Below are 22,965 nucleotides of genomic sequence, written 5' to 3' on the forward strand. Positions count from 1 at the left end.
CTAAATCACTTTTTCCAGTGCTGCTGTAACTTCGGACAGTCACTAAACGAACTGCTGTAAGTCGAGGACTACCTGCATATTCAGCCCTCAGATGAAGGCTGTCTCTGCAAGGAAACCGCCAAGCCCAGAGAGCAGGAAGGGCCCCTCATTTCAACCCTGAGCTACGAATATTTGCCTCTTTTTACCTCAAGAAGCAGAAACATTTCAGGACTGAAATAAGGACGGGAGCTTTCCCGGCACTGAAGACCTCAGGGGCGCAAGATCCAATCTGAGTTGGCCGTAGGGACCAAAGGTTTCTTCCGCCAAGCTTTCAGGCTTGTGCTGGAGCCCATCCTCGGGGAACGTCTCGCTGTGTGACTGGGCTGTTCCCTGGGTTGTCGTTCTAGTACAACTCCCAGGAGTGGGATTCTACCGGTTCAGACTGGTTCTATGGAGCTGGTTGTTATGATTCTGCGCAGTTCGGAGTACCAGAAAATCGTGTCCCTGGCAGGCTCCGCCCCTCTCCGCCCACCCCTCCCTTCCCACTCAGTCCTTATCGCACATGTGCAACATTGCACCCATGCCCAACATCACTGTATTCTCCCCCGCCCAGTCACTCCTCCTCCTTTTTCCCTGCCGACAATCAGCTGTTTCAATGATCAGCTGTGCCGGGATCCCTCTCGCTGTCTTACTGCTTCTCCCAGGTGGTTTCCCTGAGGCCTAGGAAGCAAAAAGGGTGTGTGTGTGTGTGTGTGTGTGTGTGCTATCCTCCCCCGCCCCACGCTCCATTTTTTAGCTTCCTGGGAGCCAAAATGACCCCCCAGGAGGCTTCCCTGAAGCCCAGGCCAAAAAAAATGGAGTGCCGGGGGGGGGGGGCACACCCACAGAACCGGTTGTTAAAAATTTTGAATCCCACCCGACAACGCATGCACTATACATACACATTTTGTATGTCTACTCTAGTGGAAAGAAGGGCCAGGGAGACATGATAGCAGTGTTCCAGTATTTGAGGGGCTGCCCCAGAGAGGCGGCGGTTGTCAAGCTATTTATCAAAGCACCAGGAGGCAGGACCAGAAGCAACGGATGGAAACTATTCAGGGAGAGAAGCAACCATCGGTGGAACAGCCTGCCTGGTAGGTGCTCTGACCACAGAAGTTTCTGAGAAGAGACTGGACAGCCACTTGTCTGGAATGGTACACTGCTTGTGCAGGAAGTTGGACTACAAGACCTCCAAGGTCCCTTCTGTAATTCTATCTTCTATTTACCGTATATAGTTCCTGGTTGTGGGTAGCTTTTAGTTGTTAATTAGGGTGTCGACGGCTGATTATTAAGTCATTTAACAATCATGATGGGCTCCAGTATGATCATTTATAGTTTGAGGAAACCAAAAAGGAAGGTGCCGGTAGATTTAAAGATTATTTTGGGATGTACTACATTGAGACAGATCTTCAGATGACGTTCAACATACTGTAGTTTGAAGGAAGAGGAACATTTTAAAATGGAGTAGAGAGGAGGAACATCCAACCTTGCATACCAAGATACATAGCTGGAAGGGACCTTGGAGGTCCTCTAGTCCAACCCCTGCTCATGCAGGAAACCTTATTCCTTTTCAGACAAACAGTCCTGCTTCAGATGCTCTGGAGAATTGGCTGACCCCCCCTCCTCTCTGTGGCAGCCCCTCAAATATTGGAAGCCTGCTATTGTGTCACCCCTGGTCCTTCTCTTTGTTAAGACTTTACTTTGCTATTTGCCTACAGACAGAATCTTGCCAGACTAAAGCAACTATCTGCATAAATATGAATGTACGCCATGAATCAAAAGGCCGTTTTGATCCTCTTCTAGACATACTTACAGTAGCTTCCTCAACCATTCCTCATACAGTTTAGCCTCCAGGTGCCTTATCATTTTTCTTGCTGCTCTTTTCTGCACACTTTCTAGGGTCTAAACATCTTTTTTTATATTGTGGTGACCAGAAATGGAATACACTGTCCCAAGTGTGGTCTTACCCCAATCAGGAACATCTAATCTGGATTGAAAGTGAAGAGGGTGCAAGGCTTGAGGTCCACCTTTCAGTTCTTACCTGAATGGGATTTTCTTCAGAAGCGTGTTTGTCACGCCGCCTTCCTTCTACCCTCCGGATGGTGCCAGCCTGTCCACCAATCACGTCGATTGTCCCTCCCAGTTTCCTGTTTCCAAAAGAAGGCCCATTCAGCATCAGCAGCTGATCTTGATCACATTGTTCTTCCTGTAACACAGCTCATCGTTGGAGTAAAGGATGCCGTAAACACACACTCAACTCCCATCTTGTGACAACTGCATATGGCACACCATCCACCAATACACCATCACAATTTGATGATGATTTTAGTTCCAATTTTCTTTTGTGCAGTGTTGTGGGCATTAATCAGAGGTGGCATTCAGCCGGTTCTGACCAGTCCTGGAGAACCGGTAGCAGAAATTTTGAGTAGTTTGGAGAACCGGCCAATCCTACTTCTGACTGGAGATTTTACAGTATCCTTCCCCTGCCACACCCACCAAGCCACGCCCACAGAACTGGTAGTAAAACAAGTTTGAATCCCACCCATTGGGGCATTTGCTTCCCAACTGCCTGGATAAAGCTCCATAAAGTAGAATTTACTATCAGAAAACCATCAAAAACTGACCTGCCTCTTGCTTTTGGGGACATTATTATATGCTATGCTAGAGACAGGAGTGTTACAATACTTTTATCTAGCAGGGAACTGGCTGAGGAACTCTGTGAGTTAAAGTCCATGAGTCTTAAAGTTGCCAAGTTTGAGGACCCCTGCTCTAGGGAATGAACAATATTTGTTTGACTATTTGGTCAAATAACAATATTGGAAAGGCCAGGCGGCTGAGCCCTTTGCTTTGAGGCATTTGCTATTTATATCACCTAACCAAAATGGGGCAAGCCTTGAGATTGGGGGAAACCTGAGGGATCTGCCTTAATCTCAGGACACGGCCATCTTTCCACCCACAGCGTTGACCAAGCTTGCTTTGGGTGACCATCTAGATCTTCCCTGGAGGGGATGGGTCTGGGCTTCCCTGAATTCTAGCTTGCCTGGAAGTGTAAGATTCCTTCATCTGGAGAAGTTCGGGGCTCTGAGATGATTCATGGGGTACTTTAAGCTGCTTGCGAGTAAGTGTTGTGGTTCACCAGCAGCTGGTGCAGACGGCAGCGGAATCGGACAGTGGGGAAGAACGGGGACCAGTCTGGGAAGGACTCGGACGAGGGTCCTGCATCCGATGCAAAGATGAGGCCAGGACCATCTGGGAGTCGGGTGCTGACTCCGGAACCTCCAGAATCTGGCAGCAGCGAGGCAGAGGACCCAGGGGAGCCTGTTCCCAGTGCGTGTGTGCGCAGAGCTGCTAGAAGGCAAGAGCAGTTGGGGCAAAAGGAGCAACTCAGGAGTAAGGCTGGGAGGTGATTGCCCCTCCCATAAGGTATAAAGGAAGTGCAAAGGTAGAGAAACCTTTGCAGGAAACAAAGTCGTTCGCTTTGTTTCGATTAATCCTTGAAGCTCAGTGTGGACTTTGTACTTTGGTTGGCTTTTTACAGTTTGGCACTTTTGTTGTTGGCAGCAATTCAAAGGAGAGAAAGGTGGGTGCTTATCTCGAGGGACAGTTTGGGACTCATTATGGGCTGGGAATAAACATCATTCCCAGCGCTGAAATAAAACGAGAGTTGTTTGAACTAAGCGTGTGCTTAATTACGGTCTAGGAAGCCTTGGTCAGTTTGGAGGTAAAGGCTCCAAACCCTGGAGAAAGCAAACCTCTCTCAAAAGCAGAGGGGTCCCTTTGGTACCTGTTTGGAGGAGGCCCCGCTTTTATCCTTCCGCCAACGAGGGCAACAAAATCAGTTTTAAAATCCATCTTGATGATGTTGTTCTCAGGTTCCTTCTCGGCGTTGCCAGTTCTTCCTTGTTGAACCTTTAGAAAAAAACAACAACCACATTGCAAGGCCACCATGACTTTTTCAATCCGAGACATTTTTCCTCATCCTCCAATTGAAACCATCATTTTTCTCACTAACTAAAGTCGATTTTAAAACGGACAGAGGGACCGTTTCGCTCCTGCTGCTTTTCCAGGAGACGGAATTCTTTTCTGCAGCCACCGGTGGTCCTTGACTTGCAACCATTCGTTTAGCGACCGTTTGAAATTCCAAAGGAACTGGAAAAGGGGACCTACAACCATCTGGAAGTCGAGTCATGGTAACTGGGCTTCCTGTCTTTCTTTGGTTTGAAACATTTCGCTGCTTCATCCAAGAGGATTCTTCCGATCCAGCTGGGCTGAAAAAGCTACTTGGGAGAAGCAGCATGCTCACACTTACAAGCGTTGCAGCCTCCCCACAGTCAGGAGAACAAAAATTTGGCATATACAGGTAGTCCTCGGTTTATGACCACAACGGAGCCCACAATTTCTGTTGCTAAGTGAGACAGTTGCTAAGTGAGTTTGCCCCATTTTACGATTTTACTCGCCACAGTTGTCAGGAGAATCACTGCAGTTGTTAAGTGAATAACACAGTTGTTATGCAAATCTGGCTTCCCCATTGAATTCGCTTGTCGGAAAGTCACAAAAGGGGATCATGTGATCCCGGGACACTGGAACCGTCATAAATATGAGTCAGGTTCCCAAGCGGTTGAGTTTTAATCAGGCGACCATCAAGAGGCTATAACGGTCGGGAATGTCAACTCATAAAATATTTCTGTGGTCTTTTTAGAATTGCCAAGAGGAAATGGGTGGGGGGGGAGCAGTGGGCAGCTTGCATTCCATAAATGTTTTCAAAGATTGTAACTAGGTGACCGAAGTTTCTGCCATGCAAAATTCAAACTGGAGAGCATGACTGATGACTCTGGGCTATGGAGGTGTCCCATTGGAGAATATCCCCCAGGGGGTGGGGGAAAACCAGGGTCAAGGGTGACAATGAATGATGCATCTCAGAGTCAGCTACACCCAGACAGTGCCAGATATGTTTGACTCCCAATAAATCCTTTTGAAATTTTGGAAGTTTGGCTTGAGACTCATGATTTAAATTGGGGTTAAGTGCCGGAATCCTAACAGTAAGTGTGAAAAACAGTCATAAGTCACTTTTTTCACTGCCGTTGTAACTTTGAAGAGTCGCTTAGTGAAGGAGGACATCTGTGTGTATATGATGGTTGTGGCGTCCCAAGATCGTCTGACTGCCACCTGTGACTTTCCCAGGTAGTTTCCTATAAGCCAAGGCGGGGGGGAGGGCCAGATTCACTTAACAACAGTGTTATTGACAACAATATCATCTGCTTAACAACCATGGTAAAAGGTCATAAAGTTGGATGTGACTCACTTAACAACAATGGAAAATCTCCTCTCAATTGTGGCCGTAAGTGGAGGACTACCTTGGTAAAGCACCTTATAAGGTGGAGAGGGGTTAGGTTCCATTGCAGAAGGGACGCAGATGGACCGAATTTTTAATCTGGAACTCCTGAGCTTTCTGTGTTCACAGCAGCTATTTTTATTGGACTGAAAAGCCTTCGACTATTTTTATACCCCCGTTTGTCAAGAGTTCTTCAAAAAGCACAAGAGTTTTCAAAATTGTACAGTCTGTTTTTCGTTATTTGTAATTGAAATTAACATAGTACAAGATACAAATGAAAATGAAGAAGGTAGGGAAATGGGAAAGGGAAAGGAAGGGGAAGGGAAACTGTAGTAGGATAAGGGGGAATTGGAAAAGAAAAGCGCTAACTTCCAACTTTTTTCAGCACAGTAGAATACGATATTTTTTATTTTCACACCCTTACTAGATACTAGCCATTTCTATAAGGACGACTCATCTAATTGGCAAATTCCATAGTTAAGATTTCACGCTTTTCTATCTCAAACACAAAGCTCAGGTAGATATTCAAGCAGAAACAAAACTGGATCTATTCTCTTCTCTGACTGAAACGATTAATTTTGCTCGCTCGGTGAACCCATCCATTTTTCTGTCCGTTCTTCTATTGTGGGAAGAGAGGAGAGGCCCTAACCCTAATTGTACATCTTAATACAGGAAGCAAAAGTTTAGTGCTTTCTCATCTTAGCAGCTTTAAGAGGGGTGGACTTCAATTCCCAGAGTTCCCCAGCCAGCATGCTTTGAGATGGGTGGATTTCTACTCCCGGAAGTTGACAGGGGAATTCTGGGAATTTGAAGTCCAGGCATCTTAAATCTGGCTGTGGTTTGGTCCACGGTCTAGAAGCAACGGATTGCCTTTTGTCTCCCTCCAAAGGGTCAAAACGTTGAGTTCAGAAACTGACTTGCTTTTCATCTTCATTGCCTTTAAAATCGACGTTCTTGTACAGGTAATCCTTGACTTACGACCATAATTGAGCCCATTTCTGTTGCTAGAGGAAACATTTGTTAATTGAATTTTGTCCTGTTTTACGATCTTTCTTGCCTCAGTTGTTAAATTAATCACTGCAGTTGTTAAGTTAGTAACACGGTTGTTAAGCAGACCGGGCTTCCTCATTGACTTCGCTTATAAGAAGGTTGCAGAAGTTCATCGCATGACCTCAGGACACAGGAACCGTCATAAATACAAGTCAGTATCCAAGCATTCCAATTTTGGCCATGGGGATGCTGAAAGGGTCGTTAAATGTGAAAAATGGTCCTAAGTCACTTTTTTCCCAGTGACGTTGCAACTTGGAACGGCCATGAACCGTTGTAAGTCGAGGATTACCTACTGCATTAATACCGCTTTTGGATTACGTCCCCCAACCGTTCCAAGCCCAGGCAGGTTGACAAACCCCTTGTCAAGCGGTGGAACCAAAGGAACCAAACCCGCTTCCAAGCTCCGCGTTTTACCGTGATCTTGTTTTCAGTGGAGGTGGAGACCGGAGGCTCCAGGCCCAGCTGAAGCCGGCGCTGCTTCTCACAATAAGCTTTCCAGGTTTCCTCGTTGAATCCATAGTTGAAATAATCGGAAAGGTCGGCACCTGGGAAGAAATGGAAATGCGTTGGCGGAAAGGGCTCTCCGGGGAAAGCCAACTCTTCCAGCAGAAAGAAATTGGGGACGGGGGACGGGGGGGCACTGTAGTGAAAAAATGGCTCGGAGCAACTTCTTTTTTGCAGCAGAGGAATCTTCTTTCCGGATTCTTCCACTGAAAAAAAACGTTACCGGGAAGGAGGAGAACAGCAAGGAGGTGCCGACGTATTACGCCTCTTAGTTCAGGGCTCTCCGAATTTGGCCACTTGTGGACTTCAACTCCCAGAACACCCCAGCATGGCTGGCTAGGGAATTCTGGGAGTTGAAGTCCATAAAGTTGCCAAGTTTGGAGACCACTTCCCTAGTTCAGGAGTCTGCAACCTTAAAACACAGAAAGAGCCATTTAGACCCCTTTCCCAGAGAAAACACAGGGAGCCACAAAACCTGGGTGGGCGGGACCAACTCGACACACACACCCCGCCACACCTACCCAGGTTTTGTGGCTCCCGGTGTTTTCTCTGGAAACAGGTATCTCTCTTCTCTCTCCTCTCCTTTTCTCCCGCTCTCTCTCTGTCTCTATTTCTCCCTTTCTCATCTCTCTTTCAGAGACAGAGTCTCTTTCTCTCCCTCTCTCTCATCTCTCTTGCATGTGTTTGTGTGTGACAGCGAGCAGGCCATGGAGGTGGTGAGAGGAATATGGGGAGATGCACATCTTTCTCTCTGCCCCAAGACACGGACGTCGCTTCTCTCGCTGCCTCCCTGGCCTGCTCGCTGCTCTTGCAGCACCTTGCACACCACGCTTAAATTTAGCGCACTTCACAATGGGGGAGACGGTGTCCTCTCCTCCTCCTGGAGCCCATTACAACGCAGAGCATCAGCTGGGCCAGTGTCTGAGGGCGGAGAAAGTTGCACATCTCCCCGAGCAGCTGAGGTGCACGCAGCACCAAGCAGAGCCAGAAGTAGAGGCAGGTAGAGGAGCGCATCACTGCCACCCTGGAATATGGAGCAACTCACCATCCACCGCTGTCGCCCTTACCTTCTCAGACTGCAAGTGGAGGGGCGGGGCCAGCCAGTGGTGGCCTATACGGAGCTGCAGGAGAGGGCCCAAAGAGCCGCATGCGGCTCTGGAGCCACAGGTTGCCGACTCCCACCTTAGTTAAAGTGAATCATAAAAGATGATCTGGAGAATAATCAACAACCATATCCTTCAAGTCTCCACCTCATTCTCCCACATAGGTACATTCTCTCTGTCTTTTGATGACTCATGGGGAATTTTAATGCCCTTTTTCATTATTGCAAATTATCTCTGCTGTCATATTTCACCAATACTGGGGCCAGCTGTGGCTACAGTTAAGCACAATTGCAAGGTTTTCTTTTTTTCCCAGGAGTGGAAATTTTTAACATTCTTGCTGAAGGATAATTTCCATCATCTGTTACCACCAGACACCTTAGTCATCAGGTCCTGTGGAGGCTGAAGATCACCTGGCAGCCTTCATGAGTCGTGGTCTACAGGCCACGTGAAAGCCCAACCCATTTTTGTGGCCCACAAAGCGGAGGACATCCAGAGTGGGCGGGACCATTATTTTGGCACCATTTTTTTTTGTTTAGGTTGGTGACCGTGAGATGAAAAGGGTCCTTTCCGCTCATAGGGGTGAAAGCAAGCGTTTCATCTTTTAAACATTCTCAAAGTCCTGAAAACTGGGAACATTTATGGTGAAACATATTTAATGAAGACACACAGACACGTATGCAAATGGCAATAATCCCGAAGAAAACTGGTGAGTATCTGAATGGCATCCATCTTCAAGGCAACAAGGCAGTTTGTAATCATGATTGCTGAAGCTAGGATTCAAAGCAGGTGCACAAATCATGGTTACAAATTAGCCGTCCACTTAGAACCATTTGTTTAACGGCTGTTTGAAATGACAACAGAGCTGAAAAAACTAATTGGCTGGGGGAATTCTGGGAGTTGAAGCCCAGATTGTGCAGCAGGAATCACGCCATTCACACCTATGTTTGTGGTTCCTTGGATTAGATAGACGCAAAAACCCCACACTCCAAATTAGATGTTTTCTCTAGAATTTCCTTCTTCCCCTTTGGAAAATAAAAATCTACCAACAAGATCTGTTTCTGTGAGGATTGTGAGAATAACCTTCCGAGGAGGAAGCGATGCAAATTAGATAAGAGAAATCTGAGTCCAAGCCGGAATGTAACTTGAGAAAGCGTCTCATGCTGGGCCCTCCCTGGTTCTGTTTATGGAGAAAGGCAGGGAGAAGGAGGCGCACTGAGAGTGGCCGGAGTCTGTTACGGCAATCCTATAATAAAAGCAGATTTAGCATTCATCTCCTCGATGTTCAAGTCTGAACTTGTGATGGAATGTGGTGGGGAGAGGGATTCCCAGGAGGGAGGCAATTGATTCCAGAGGAGTAAGAGGCAACTCAGCCCAGAGACCATGTGTGAGAGAAAGAGGGTGAAGACAGCCCCTGCTTAATAGTTCCAAGAGCACACTGTAGATGCAGAAAGTAGAGTCCTCGGTCTGCCAACAATTTTGGTTTATAGGTGTGAAAAGAATAAATATCTCAGCTTGGGAAGATGGTTTTGAGCCTGACACATGCTGACGGTGGAATTCTAGGAGCTGAAGTCCACATATGTTCTGATCACTGGTGCGTTTCAAAAAATGTTACAATAATAATAATAATAAAGAACACAGCTTGGCAAAATTACTGTGTGTCATTCTTGCTTTGAAGCCTGACAGGTCTACCTCAAAAGTCCATCAATCTTACATCTTTAAATGTACCTATCCCCTCTCCCATGCATCCATGTTCGAGAGAACTAAAGAGGATCCCGTCTTAAGACTCTCCAATTCCATTTCTGGTTTTGACTTAGATTTCTCTTCTCTGAGGCTCTCCCTCCTCTTTCTCTTCATTTCAGTTTCCAAATGAGGAGCAGTAAAAGAAAAAGCCAGGAGAAATTCTCTGTATGAAAAGAGGCAGGCAAAGCTCAGAGGCTGAGCTACAATGATTAAAATGCCCTTCCCTAATTGGCCTGGGCTCTCCAATCCCGGCGTGGTGCCTCAGCGGTGAAGACGCTGGGTTTGTGGGCTGGAAAGCCGGCAGCCCAGGTCCGAGACCCGAACATCACTCAAGGGTAACGTTCCAGCTCCTGCCAACCTAGCCTACAAATGCAAGGAGATAAATAGGTACCACTTCGGTGAGAAGGTCACGGTGCTCTGTGAGGTCATGCTGGCCACATGACCACGGAAATGCCTCGCGACAGCGCTTGGCCCAATGGCCTTGAAATGGAGATGAGCGGCGGCCCCTGGAGTTGGCGATTGCTAGCGGATTAAAATCCGCCGGTGACTCCATTTATCCAACCCCAAGTAAACCGATTTCCTCACACCACAGGATGGAGACCATACCCATAAATTGGAGGCTGTGTCCACCTGCCTCACCTCTCCTCACCAAGGACGGTGATGCCAGGCCAAACCAAACCGAATTACGGGGGTGGGAAAAAAAAGAAAGCCGTCGATCATATTTACCACAAGAAACTTTGAGGCCCCACCTGGTTTCCTCCACGGTTTGTCTTCAAACGATTCTAAATCCACCTCGATTACTGGCAAGCCGTTAATATTCCCCGAAGCCTCTAAATCAATACCTTTAGGCTGCGACTTGGCTTTGGAGAAAAGAAAACAGATGGTGGGTGCTTAAGGCTGGCTGGGGAGCTGTTCCCAGGCTGAGAAAACTGCCGCTCAGACAGAGAGAAACCTCTTCCTGGGCAAATTTAGCTTCAGCTCCTGAGTTCTGCCCATTTGCAAATAGAATAGCTTTGCGTGTGTGTGCGTGTGCTTCTCTACACAATGCAGTGTTTTGCTCCATGGAGAAAACAATGGCAAGTAGGGGCAAGGAAGGAAGGAAGGAAGGAAGGAAGGAAGGAAGGAAGGAAGGAAGGAAGGAAGGAAGGAAGGAAAAGAAAGAAAGACAAGGAAAGAAAGGAAGAGAGAAACAAAGAGAGAGAGGGGAAGGAAGGAAGGAAATAGGAAAGGGAAGGGACATGAAGGAAGGAGGGAAGGAAAGAACAAAGTCAGTGTGCTAATTAAATAAGCCTCATTATAAATACCATATGTTACAAAGCCTGGCATGGTCTGAGATAGACTTACAAAGCCATTTTGATTGTACTAAAAATTAATTCAGAATAAAACATTTGCCCAAAGGAAAAAAAGATAACTGAAAATAATGCTCCGTTCCTACCTGAGGCAGGTGCTCCGTAGCCTCGGCCTGTTTTTAGATTCAGATTCACCGGAGTCCCCCTAAAAAAGAATGAAAGCAGAACTGCAGTTTCTGGGCTACCTCTGTGGGGTTTGGCTCCAATCATCTTTATTGGGGCCTTAAGTCAAACCACAACAGCATGAAAAACATCCCATCGTCTGCTGAGTGGACAGGCTGACCCCAGAGAAGAGACCAGGGGAATCTCCTTTGCAGAGATGGTAGCGCCCTCCTCCCCCCCTTCTAAAGGGCTTTTGGGGAGTGATGGGAGTGGAAGTTCTCCCCATCCAGATGGGGTCAGGTTGAGTTACTTTGGTTTAACCGAAAGCCGCTTCAGTGGCTTTGTACATCCAGCAGACATTTGATCTAGCGGTCAAGGCACCAGCTGGAAAACAGAAGATGGCAAGTTCCACTCTTGCCTTAGACATGAAAAGCTGACCGGGTGACTTTGGGCCGATCGCCGGGAGATGGTGAGTTCTAGTCCTGTTTCAAGCATGAAAGCCAACTGGGTGACTTGGGCCAATCACCAGGAGACAATGAGTTCTGGCCCCGCCTTAAGCATGAAAACTAGCCGGGTGACTTTGGATCAATCACCAGGAGATGGTGAGTTCTACCACCACCTCAGGCATGAGGTGGGCAGTGGTGGGATTCCAAACTGCACGCTACCGGTTTTGCGCACTTCACAGAAAAATTGCCCTCAGTGAGGTGAGCTGTTCTTAGCTCAGCTGAGGCGCAGCCATCCGCTCTGCCTGCAGATCAGCTGAGCTAAAAATCAATGGAATATGGGACGGAAAAGGGTGGGGCAGGTGGGTGGGGCCAGTCAGAGGTGGTATTTGTGGTTCTCCAAACTGCCCAAAATTTCTGCTACCGGTACACCAGAACCAGTCCAAACCGGCTGAATACCATCCCTGTGTCTGGGTGATTTGGGGCCAGTCAAGTGTCTCTTAGCCCAATCCACCTCACAGATTTATTATTGTGGGGAAAATAGGAGGAGGAAGGAATATTAGATATGTTCACTTCCTTGAGTCATTTATAACAATAACAGAGGCAGGAGACAAAATAAACAAGCCATGCACCATAGATCTCAAAAAGCTCGCATGACTATGGCACACCGTAAAGAATAGGATGTGGGAGAGGGAGTCACACATACATATAAGACGGGGCTCCAGTCTTGATATTGCCAATTGTAACTCGAATGTCGTCATCATCACTGTCGCTCTCCTCATCCTCCTCTTCGCCACTTGGGATGGCCTTCTACAGCAAAGAGATCGCATGTCCAGCATGAGAAACTAAATCCAGCTGGTTGAGTTGCACAAGGAACAGAAGAGAATGTGAGGGGGGAAAAGAGACTACAGGTGGCTCCATCTCATTTGGCTTTGGATCCCACCTGATGATGTATTATCAGATTAGTGTTGACTGTTGCCAAGCAGAGAGAGAGAGAGAGAACTTTTTCCTCATGACAGTCTGTCCCTCAGCTGCTCTTTCAGGTCTTCCCGCACTGCCCACCTGCCACACCACTGCACTGGGGCGTAGGAAGCTCTCTGCTGTTGACCATCCTCTTCGGCTTTCTTCCGCTCTCCTGAGCGGGGGCTCCAACCTTGGCCACTTTAAGACTTGGCAACAGCAAAGCTGGCTGAGGCATTCTGGGAGTTGAAGTCCACAAGTCTTAAAGTGGCCAAGGTTGGGGATCCCTGCTCCTGAGCATCAGGGCCTTTTCCAGAGAGGTAGGTCTTCTCAAAACCCCTCCCAAGTAGTGTAATTTGAACTTGGTCATTGAGAACTCTGGATTTGTTTATTTTCTTGGGTTGGATACGATGTTCTTGGTAGAATTCTCAAACACCAAAGATGGAAAGTATCAATGCTCTAAACGAATCCTGCTCCTTTAAAGTCCAACTTTTGCATCCACAGAATGTCACCAGGACAAAAAAATGTTTTATGTAATTCTGATTTTTCTGCTTAGAGACACTACTGGGCATCTGAATGCTGTTTTTAAGGCTTTCGTTGAAAAGTCATTCAAATGCCCAGTAGTGCCTCTAAGCAGAAAAATCAGAATTGCACAGAACATTTTTTGTCCTGTTGACATTCTGTGGATGCAAAAGTTGGACTTTAAAGGAGCAGAATTGGTTTTTAGAGCATTGATACTTTCCATCTTTGGTGTTCGAGCTATGCTGGCTGAGGAATTCTGGGCATTGAAGTCCACAAGTCTTGCCAAGATTGGAGACCTCTGACTTACTGTTTGATCTTCACTGAACTGGTTCCTATTTGTCCATTGGGGTCTCTTAGCATACCGATAGGAGGTTGGAACTTCTGTATTCAGAAATCTTTTGGAAGAGGTTTCTTGTTTTTCAATGTTTTCCTGTCTTCTTCTTGTCTCAGGAACTCTTAGTTAATTGCTTTTCAGAAGCCTTTTTGGGTTTTTTTCCTCTTCCCTCCTCCTCCCCTTCCATTCCTGTCAGAATCCATGGTTTGTTCTAACATCTAGTTTGCTTTCTTCTCTTTTTCCCCTTCAACATTATCTTTTCCCATTTATCCTTAATTACTTTAAATCCAATCCATGGTTCTTCTGCTTTTCTATCAATCATCGATCAATCACGTATTTATTACAGTGATAGACTTGCATGGTATCTATCAATGATGTTCACGACTTCAAAATAACTGTTTGAAAATGATGGCTATGTGCTCAAGACACATAGTACATAATGAAAACTGGACTATTTTCTTTCTCCACTTTCACTCCCACTCCTGGTCATCTCCCCCAGGGACGCCCCACTCTTGTCAGAATGAGGCAGCAAAGCAGGACACGAAGAGGTAAGTGGTCCCAACTATTGTTCACGGGAGCTCTGCCCATCACTGACATAACTCTCTGTGGATTTCTCCTGTGAGTGCAGGCCGCCCTTGACAGAAAAATACCCACCGATTCTCTACGCTGGACAGGAATGGGGATGAAGTCCGACACATTTGCCGGACACACGATTGGGAAGGGACTTCCTCCTCCTGAGAATCATCACTTACTTGCTGCAACAGTTCTTGGTCTTCACTGATAACAATCCTGCTCTCCTTAGGAATGTTTTGCAACGGATGAGATTCGATGTGTCTGATAAATGTAAACACAACAATAAGGGCAACTCGTATTTCTTTGGGCTGTGTCCCAAAGTTTCCCGTTTGCAACAGTTTGTCCACCCGATAGGATACAGATTATACTGGCCAAACCGTAGGACAACTGACTCTCCGGCATACAAAGTGTTCCTTTCTATGTGGATGTCAACCTATAGGGTTATCCTTGGCATGCACAACTGCAGCCAGAACGAAGCTTCTGCAGGTCCCAGGACTTAAAGCTCAAGGTAGCCATGGAACTGTTAATGGCCATGGCTTGACCAGGAACACGCTGGCTTTCTAACTACCTGGCCGACTTTTGCATTGGCTTCAAGAATTCCCATCCTGACTTCTTTTTAAGCAAAGCCCAATTGTCAGCTAACCAGGCAGTTGGAAAGCAAGCCTGCTCCTGGTACATACATACATACACACATATATATGTGACTAAAACAGAGTTTAGAACTCTAAATGAGAAAGTAAAATGCAAATAAAACAGATATACAAAAAGCATTTTGGTTTTTTTTTTTTTAAAGTAATGAGAATAAGCAGAAGTGACAAAGTAAGTAATAAGCTTGCAATCAACAGAAGTGACAAAGTTACACTTAAGCTTTTACAATTAATGTAACTTAACATTAATTTAAGGTAAATTTAATGTAATAAAATTAACTTAATGTAACATCAAGTACCTCCATAACTCGATGTGCTCCAGAAATGTTATATACTGTTATAAGAAATATAGCATTGATATGTAAATGTTACATGCTATAATGTTCAATTAGCATGGCAAAAGCTTGCCAGGTGTTATGGAGACTGAAGTCCAACAGAGCTGAAGAGCATCATGTTACAGAAGTTGCCGCCTGACCTAAATATGTTTGGTTCTAAATGAAAAAATTGAAGATTTACCCAGATATTGGTCCATCTTCTGGCTTACCATTGTCATCTGAAAATAGGGAGAAAGACAAATACTAATTAAAGGCAATTATAAATCCTTCAACATTTGTAAAAAAAAAAAAAAGAACTCAGTGTAGCCTTATGAGGTTTTCCTGTTGACCAATTACAGTGGAATATGAAAGGATGTGGACAAAAGAAGCGAGCGAGAAGGAGCAATTGCTTTCCTAGACTGTCCCTGAACTCCGTCTCTTCCTAGCTTATGTCTCTCTTTTTCTACCCATAGTGACACCCAAACCCCAATCCTTCTTGAAGTCCCCTTTGAGTTGACTCAATCCTGGTGGCCTCAGGAAGTTTCCCAGGGAGTTTTCTTGGCAGCCACATGGGAGTGTTTTGCTGCTGCTTTCCCCAAGATATTTTGTTGTATTTACAACTTCCAGGATTTCCTAACATCCAGATCATCCTAGATCAGGAGACAGAACAACGCTCTCAATTTGCAAGAAAGCAAATGACAGTTGAATATTGGAAAAACATTCTAAGGATAAGTGGAGAGCGATTGGGGAGTAGAAGCAGCGACCAAACAAAGCAATCGGCTCCCTTTGGCTGGGTGTATTTGGGAAGAGACTGGACATCTTTCTGTGGGTTTAATTCGGATTCCTGCGTCTAGCAGAAATCTGAATTGAGGATCTTCCAACTGCAGGATTTCCAAATGGGCAGTCAGGGAAGTTTTCTGCAGCCAGTGCAACATCGTCCTTCTGAACCTGTGCCTGGACACCACTGACTCCGAGGGTTGGTAAGAAGTCACACCTCAGATGGCTCATTCATAAATAATTACTTGTGTTTAGAAAACAGGGAGGAAGCCACACTGGAAGTGTTTCCTGCATCACATTTCCTGGGCAAAGAGGATGCATGTGAATTTTGATCTGTGGCCTATTCTGATATTAGCAGGCTGGCTATATAATTTATGTTTATACAAATGGATCTGCATGCCTCACTCATGCAGGACCAGCAATCCCCCTCCCTGTGCAATAGAAACCCTTTAAAACTTTTGAGAAGTAGAACTCATGGTTCCATTAGAAGAGAGTATTTGTAGCTCAGGGTTGAACTGTGGAGTCCTTGGTGCTCTCTGAGCTTGGAGGTTTTCTTACAGATGTTTCATGACCCAACTAGGTAACATCATCAGTGAGAGAGAAGGTGGGGTTTGCTCCCTGTTAATATGTAGTTTATCCTGTCAGTGTTGGTGAAGGGGTGTGTGTGTCCCTGTGGTAGTTCCTTAATTGAGATATTGTTGTCTGCTTGGTTGATTGTTTGTGTTAATTCCTGCTTATCTGGGTGTTGGCTGCAGGAGAGGATGAGTTTTGTTCTTTTTGAGTTCTTCTTCTTTTTGATATCTTCCTACTTTTTATTGTCTCTTTTAAATGCTGTGCAAATGTGGCTTCTCTCTGTCTACAGAATGGGACCACTTGCCATGGCCAACTTGCTTGGGAACAATTCAACAAAAGTTACACTAATTTTGACAAAAAAACCGTGGTCACCAATAATAAAAGTATCTCAATGAAATTATTCATACAGTGTTGAATTGTCCCGCAGCAAGGTGGCTGTAGCAAGTTAGCCGCAACGAATTGTCTGTGTTTCTATGGATGCCTGACACAATAGACAGTTAAGCAGGGACCAACACTACACTATCAGGCAGAAAACAATACTCTAACCATGGAACTTGGAAGGAGCAAAGCCACACCTCCACCAACACTGGCAAGGCAAGCCGCTGTATATAAACAGGGGTAAACCCTTGCACTGATCACGTCACCTCATTGGGTAGCGAGATGTCTGCAGGCAAACCATCAAGCTCAGAGACCAGCATAAAATGAACATTGACTGCACCGGGATAACAGTTCCACTCAAGCAGATGCCAAGGAAGCAGCATTTCCCTTAGAACCGATCTGACAAACAGCCTACAAAATCCAAAAAAGATCCCCTCTTGATTGTGATGGCATGCATGACAGTTCATTCCCTCTATACAACCTGTTTCTCCGTTCTTAAGTGCTGTGCCTGTTTAAATACAGTAGTTCACCAGAGAGATTTGTTGTTATTGTGCCATTAGTTCGTTATGGGTGCAATTATCTATCTTTGTTTATTTAAAGCACTTCTGCTTCAAATATAAAAGGTCGGAAACTCTGCACTGACGGCATATTTGCAAAACCAAAGACTCAGTTGCATCTTCTCAAAGAGTAACACATGGCCTGAGGACTCAGTTCTTAACCTACTTTTAATAGAGGCCTGGAACCAATAGGCTTCAACACTGTGTCACTATAATAACCTAAACACATTAGAAAAGACAAAAAAACCCTTATTTATCCAAGTAAAGTTCTAAAGATCCCCAGAATGTTATTTTTGTTACCATCCAAAAGATCTGTTATGGTTTACATTACCTAAGGAAACAAAACTGGATAGCTTTTTGTTGGTATATGTCTAGAAACACCCAGCTTCCTGGGGAGTATCATCACACCAACATTTTTAAAGTCTGAAATAACATTGCTAAGAAATAGAACATAAAAGTCACTCTTGATGACTGCCAGAAAACCCAAAATATATACTGATGAAGACTTTATGTCTCACTGAGACTCCTGATCAGTAGATCAGAGTTAACAGTTTAAAATGTAACAAAGACATTTTTTTCTGAAAGGGACAGAGCAGCCATATTTCATTCTTGTTCCCCTGGCTCAGGGGTGTCAAACTCACAGCCTCACATTGTCGTCCTGTTGACATTCAGCAACTTTTTCCCGCTTCACTAAACCAGGGGTGGGCATGACCAGCACATGACACATGTGGGCCACGCATTTGACACTCCTGCCCTGGCTCAATACCAGTAACTTTGAGAGAGATCTTGAGTTCCCCAAGTGATCTTGGACAAGCACTCAAATTGGAGCCAGCAGTGTGCTGCAGCAGCCCAAAAAGCCAATGCAGTCCCAAGCTGCCTTAACAGAGGGACAAAATCAAGTTCACAGGAAGTATTAATACCGCTTTATGCCTTCGTGTGATCACACTTGGAATATTGTTTTGGTTGCCACAATATTAAAAAAAAGATGTTGAGACTCCAGAGGATTAGGGGGCTGGTAGCTAAAACATACAAGGAATGAGTTGCTGGAATTGAGTATGTCTAGTTTAAGGAAAAGAAGGACTAGGGGAGACGTGGTAGCAGTGTTCCAATATTTGAGGGGCTGTCACAGAGAAGAGGGGGTCAATCTATTCTCCAAAGCACCTGAGGATAGGACAAGAAGCAACGGATGGAAACTAATCAAGGTGAGAAGCATCTGCAACATGTTCCTTAGCCTACAATACTGCATAACTCGATCCCATGGCCCAATTTTATCCATGTTTGTTTGGCTCTGCAATTCTAACTCAGATCTGCAGAGACGGATCCACAATGCTACTTCTGAACTATGCATTCGCACACCCAAGCACCAGCATTCTACTACTGGAATTTGCTACACTAATTTCACAAAGCCTACAATGCCCCAGAAATGTTTGAACCCCTGTATGTTTCCACCAAGAATGTACAGCTGCATGTCCTTATAATAAATAATCTGGTGGAACTGATGAAGCCAAATAAACGGAATAGTCTAAAAATAAAAATCACTTTGCAGTCAAACAAGGATCACCTTTTCATTTCACATTCATTTAATATTCCAATTACCAAATTACAGGTAGTCCTCAACTTATGACCACAATTGAGCCCAAAATTTCCGTTCCTAAGCAAAACAGTTTTCAAGTGAATTTTGCCCCATTTTATGACCTTTGACTGCAGGTAAGTTAGCAACACAGCTGTTAAATGAACCAACTTCGCTTGTCTGAAGGTCACAAAAGATGATCACACACGACCCAAGGACTCTGCAACTGTCATAAATAGGAACCAGTTGCCAAATGTCCAAATTTTGATCATGTGACCAGCTACAAGGTTTCCAAACGGCTGGATTAACAATTGGCAAGTGTTACATTTTAAGATACAAAACTTGGTTTGTACTGAACCAGGAGCAAACAACCAGGAGAAATAGAATGGAACCATTTCTTTGGTCCTTGTAAGAAGAGAACTAAAACTTTGCTCAGTGTGGCGTTGGTCTTTTTTTTTTCTTCTCTTTTGCTTATGCACCTAACTTTAAATTATGGCTTAATGTTGGCTTTGACAACTTTAAGACCTGTGGAGGTAAACTCCCAGAATTCCTCAGCCAGCAACAGCAAAAAGTCCACAACGGTTGACTGAGGAATTCTGGGGGTTGAATTCCACAGGTCTTAAAGTTGCCAAGGTTGGGAAACCCTGGTTTAAGGTTAAACTACTGCATTGACAAGCCACCAATTGGCTCCCAGCTGTTAATACAATGAGAACATGGAGGAATGGCAGGCCAGCTCTCCCTGAATTTCAGAAATCACAATGAAAACAAACATTCTTTTAACATAGTTATGAAAGTCTACCATTTGGTTTCACCTGGAAGTCCTGTCCAGACAGTTCCCATGGCACGTCCTTTCTACCCCCCCCCCCCCCATTCTGGGCAAGCACAAATTCAATCTTTTGAATCCCCCTAATAATAACACAAGTTTTTTCCCCAGAACTACTTACTTGGAAGAGGGCTCTTCCTTTTTTTCCTACCAGGCATTTCAATTCTGAAGTCCCAACCAGGGAAGTTCTGTCCTCTTTGAAGGGCCATCCACATGCTTCCTCTTATTCCCAGAACTGTCCCGCATGGCAAGCCATGGCTCCCAATCCCTCCTTATAACCTCCCCAACGGTTTTTGAAGTCTCCACTTAAGCATCGTTGCTTGCTGTGATTAACTCTAGGGAGGTGTCAACCCACCTGAATGTAGATTCCCCAATCATCCCTTAAAGCAGGAGTTTCCAACCTTGGCCACTTTAAGCCTTTGCTGGCTGGGGAATTTTGGGAGTTGAAGTCCTCCAGGCTTAAAATGGCCAAGGTTGGAGACCCCTTGCCTTAAAGTTTAAGCTCCCCTTCTGTTCATGGACTTCTCCTTGCTGCTCACTTTCCTATCGAATTATCATCCATCCGCAACTGACAGATGATACGATCCATCTGGGTTGGACTATTGGACCTTCCAGAGGATGGAGTAAACCTTCCTGAATGCCCAGGTGAGTTTTTTTTACTTCCGTACTTTAAAGCAGGACTCTCTAAACTTGGCCATTTTGAGCTGGGGAATTCTGGGAGTTGAAGTCCACAAGTCTTCAAAGCTGTCAAGTTTGGAGAGCTCTCCTTGAAAGCACTGACTCGTGCAAAGGTGGAACCTGGTTTTATCAATCCCATGTCTTGGTTCACGTGAGAGAAGGGGCCAGGACAGCCCGGATGAAAATGCAGCAGGCTACTTTGAGGCCCAAGTTGTTGTTATGTAAACCCAGCCGAAATTTGAATCCCTGTGAATGACCAGTTGTTTCTTCTGAAAGTGGCTGCCGGACTCTAAGAATAAAGACTGGGCAGCCACTTGTCTGGTATGGTGTAGGGCCACAATGGCGAACCTATGTACGTGTGCCAGAGGTGACATGCAGAGCGCTCTCTGTGGCCACGTCAGCAGTCGCCCCAGCTCAGCTTCCCCATGCATGTGTGTGTGTGTGTGTGTGCCTCCCGCCAACCAGCTGGTCTTCATGTCTCTGCTGTGCATTTGGCTGGGGGGGGCAGGGGGACGGGGCGCATGCACAGGGAACGTGGGTGCATTTGTGGGGGACGCACACATGTTGCATTCGGGGGATGCGCACGCTTTGGGCACTCAGTGCTGAAAAGCTTTGCCAGCCCTGGCATAGGGGTCTCCTGCTTGAGCAGGGGGTTGGACTAGAAGACCTCCAAGGTCCCTTCCAGCTCTCTTATTCTGTTAAAGGCAAGAGTGAAATATTTTCAAGTCGGAAGGTCTCGTCTTCTGGATGCAGGGGTCACCAACCTTGGGCCCTTGAAGCCTGGCGGCGGACTTCAACTCCCAGAATTCCCCAGCCAGCAAAGCTGGCTGGGGAATTCTGGGAGTTGAAGTCCGCCGCCAGGCTTCAAGGGCCCAAGGTTGGAGACCCCTGTGAATCTGACCTTGCCCTGGCCTTGTTGGGTTCCCGACCCTCCCCTGCCTTTGGGGCCACTCCAGACCCGGGTCGCCTTCGTGAAGCTAGGCCCCACGGTGGGCTTCCCCCTCGCGCGGAGCATCCCCTCAGCGGCGGTTCCCTGCCCCCCGGGGTGGGGGCGCTTCCCCTCAGAGGAGCCCCCGGCCGCTCTTCCTCCGGACTCCCGCTGAGGGGGCGGCGGCGGCGGCGGCCAATCCCATCCTCCCCAGCCAGCCCGAGGAGGAGGACCAGGGGCTTCCGAGGGGAAGCGCCGAGAGGGATGCTCCGCCGGGCCGCCTCCCAATTCTGGGCCTCCGGCGGGGCGGGGGGGAGAAGCAGCCCGGCACTCGCCCGCTCCCCCAGCCTCCTCGCCGCCGCCGCCGCCGCCGCCCCCACCTCCGTAGAGCCACTGCTCCTCGTCCTCCTCCGCCTCCAGCTGCACGGCCGCGGGCTCCAGGTCGGTGGCCATGGCGGGGCCGCGCGAGGGACAGCCGACCGGGCTCAGCGCCGCCCCGGCTGCGGCATCCTGCACGGAGCGCTCGCTGCGGCAGCCCCGCCGCCGGGCTAAAGCAGCGCCGCCGCCACCGCCGCCGCCATCCTCGCCTGCCCGCCTCGGCTGCTCCCCGGAGGCGCCGCAGCCGCCGGGCGCGCGCTCGCTGGCTCGCCACAAAAAGAGCCCAGCTCCGGCGGGGGAGCCGCAGCCGGCGGCGCCCAGGCCGGGAGAAGGAGGCGGCGGCGGCAGCGGCGGCGGCGGCAGCGGCGGCCCCTGCAGCGCGAGAACGGCCAGGTCCTAGCGCCCCGCGGACCCAGGCCAGCCCGAGCGCGCCGCCCAGCTGCAGCGATGGGCTCCGGGGCGCCAACGGGGCCCGGGGGTGGGGTGGGGTGGGGGCTGCAACCTAGAAGGAAGGAGAAAAGTCCCGACCGTGAGACCAACCCAGCACCGGGAGAGTTTGGCTCCCGAAGTGGCGGCCGCTCCATCCCTGGAGGCTCTTCAGAAGACACTGGGCGGTCATTTGTCCGGCATCGCCTGGGCTGGGCCAGGGTCTTCCAACTTGGTAACTTGGAGGCTTGTGGACTTCAACTCCCAGAATTCCTGAGGAACATGACTTGGAGGAGGAATTCTGGGAGTTGAAGTCCACAAGACTTAAAGCTGCCAAGTCAGAAGATCCCTGGACTCTGGGGTCTCCTGCTTGGGAAGGGGGTTGGCTAGATACAGGGGTCTCCAACCTTGGGCACTTGAAGGCTGGCGGACTTCAACTCCCAGAATTCCCCAGCCAACTTTACTCTCCTAATCCCTCCTTATAACCCCCCAGCATTTTGTTGGAAGTCTCCACTTAAGCATAGTTGCTTGCTGTGATTAACTCTCAGGTGGTGTCATCTGCCCTGAGTGTAGATTCTCCAACCACCCCTTAAAGCAGGGGTCTCCATACCATCTCTAGGGACTAATACAATTTAATGGTCGAGACCAGGTTTAGGTCTGAACCTAGATGTTCTTCCACCAGGTTCCAGCTCCCGATTCACTAGCTTTCCTTGGATCTCTAGCTGGTCAACATGGGAGTTTCACCGGAAGGCCAGTGGTCGTGGGAAGAAATTGTGAGCGCATCAGGCTAAATGTGGGAGAACCAGGTTCAGCTCTCCACCAAGCCTGAAAAAAGGTGTTGATCTTCTGCAAGTGAAACGAGACACTTCAGGCAGCGGTCGCCTTC

General features: G+C 47.2%; 1 protein-coding gene across 2 annotated transcripts in view; it reads right to left on the bottom strand.

Moving 5' to 3' along the window:
* LOC113453240 (pre-mRNA 3'-end-processing factor FIP1-like) overlaps positions 1-21,981 on the bottom strand; it is a 36,382-nt gene extending 14,401 nt beyond the window's left edge. The window contains exons 1-9 of one of the 2 annotated variants that reach the window (XM_087940874.1): positions 21,656-21,981; positions 15,194-15,230; positions 14,210-14,291; positions 12,348-12,451; positions 11,183-11,241; positions 10,497-10,607; positions 6,815-6,945; positions 3,803-3,927; positions 2,060-2,165 (exon numbers count right to left, since the gene is read on the bottom strand). In XM_087940874.1, the coding sequence (XP_087797000.1) occupies positions 2,060-2,165; positions 3,803-3,927; positions 6,815-6,945; positions 10,497-10,607; positions 11,183-11,241; positions 12,348-12,451; positions 14,210-14,291; positions 15,194-15,230; positions 21,656-21,728 (828 nt within the window). In that variant the 5' untranslated portion in view covers positions 21,729-21,981. The remainder of the gene's footprint in view (positions 1-2,059; positions 2,166-3,802; positions 3,928-6,814; positions 6,946-10,496; positions 10,608-11,182; positions 11,242-12,347; positions 12,452-14,209; positions 14,292-15,193; positions 15,231-21,655) is intronic. The other variant, XM_087940875.1, reaches the window with a different exon arrangement.
* Between the last annotated feature and the right edge of the window lie 984 nt (positions 21,982-22,965).

The sequence above is a fragment of the Pseudonaja textilis genome, chromosome 12 (assembly GCF_049901715.1).
Source record: "Pseudonaja textilis isolate UNSWEBS1 chromosome 12, rPseTex1.2, whole genome shotgun sequence".
Lineage (NCBI taxonomy): Eukaryota > Metazoa > Chordata > Lepidosauria > Squamata > Elapidae > Pseudonaja > Pseudonaja textilis.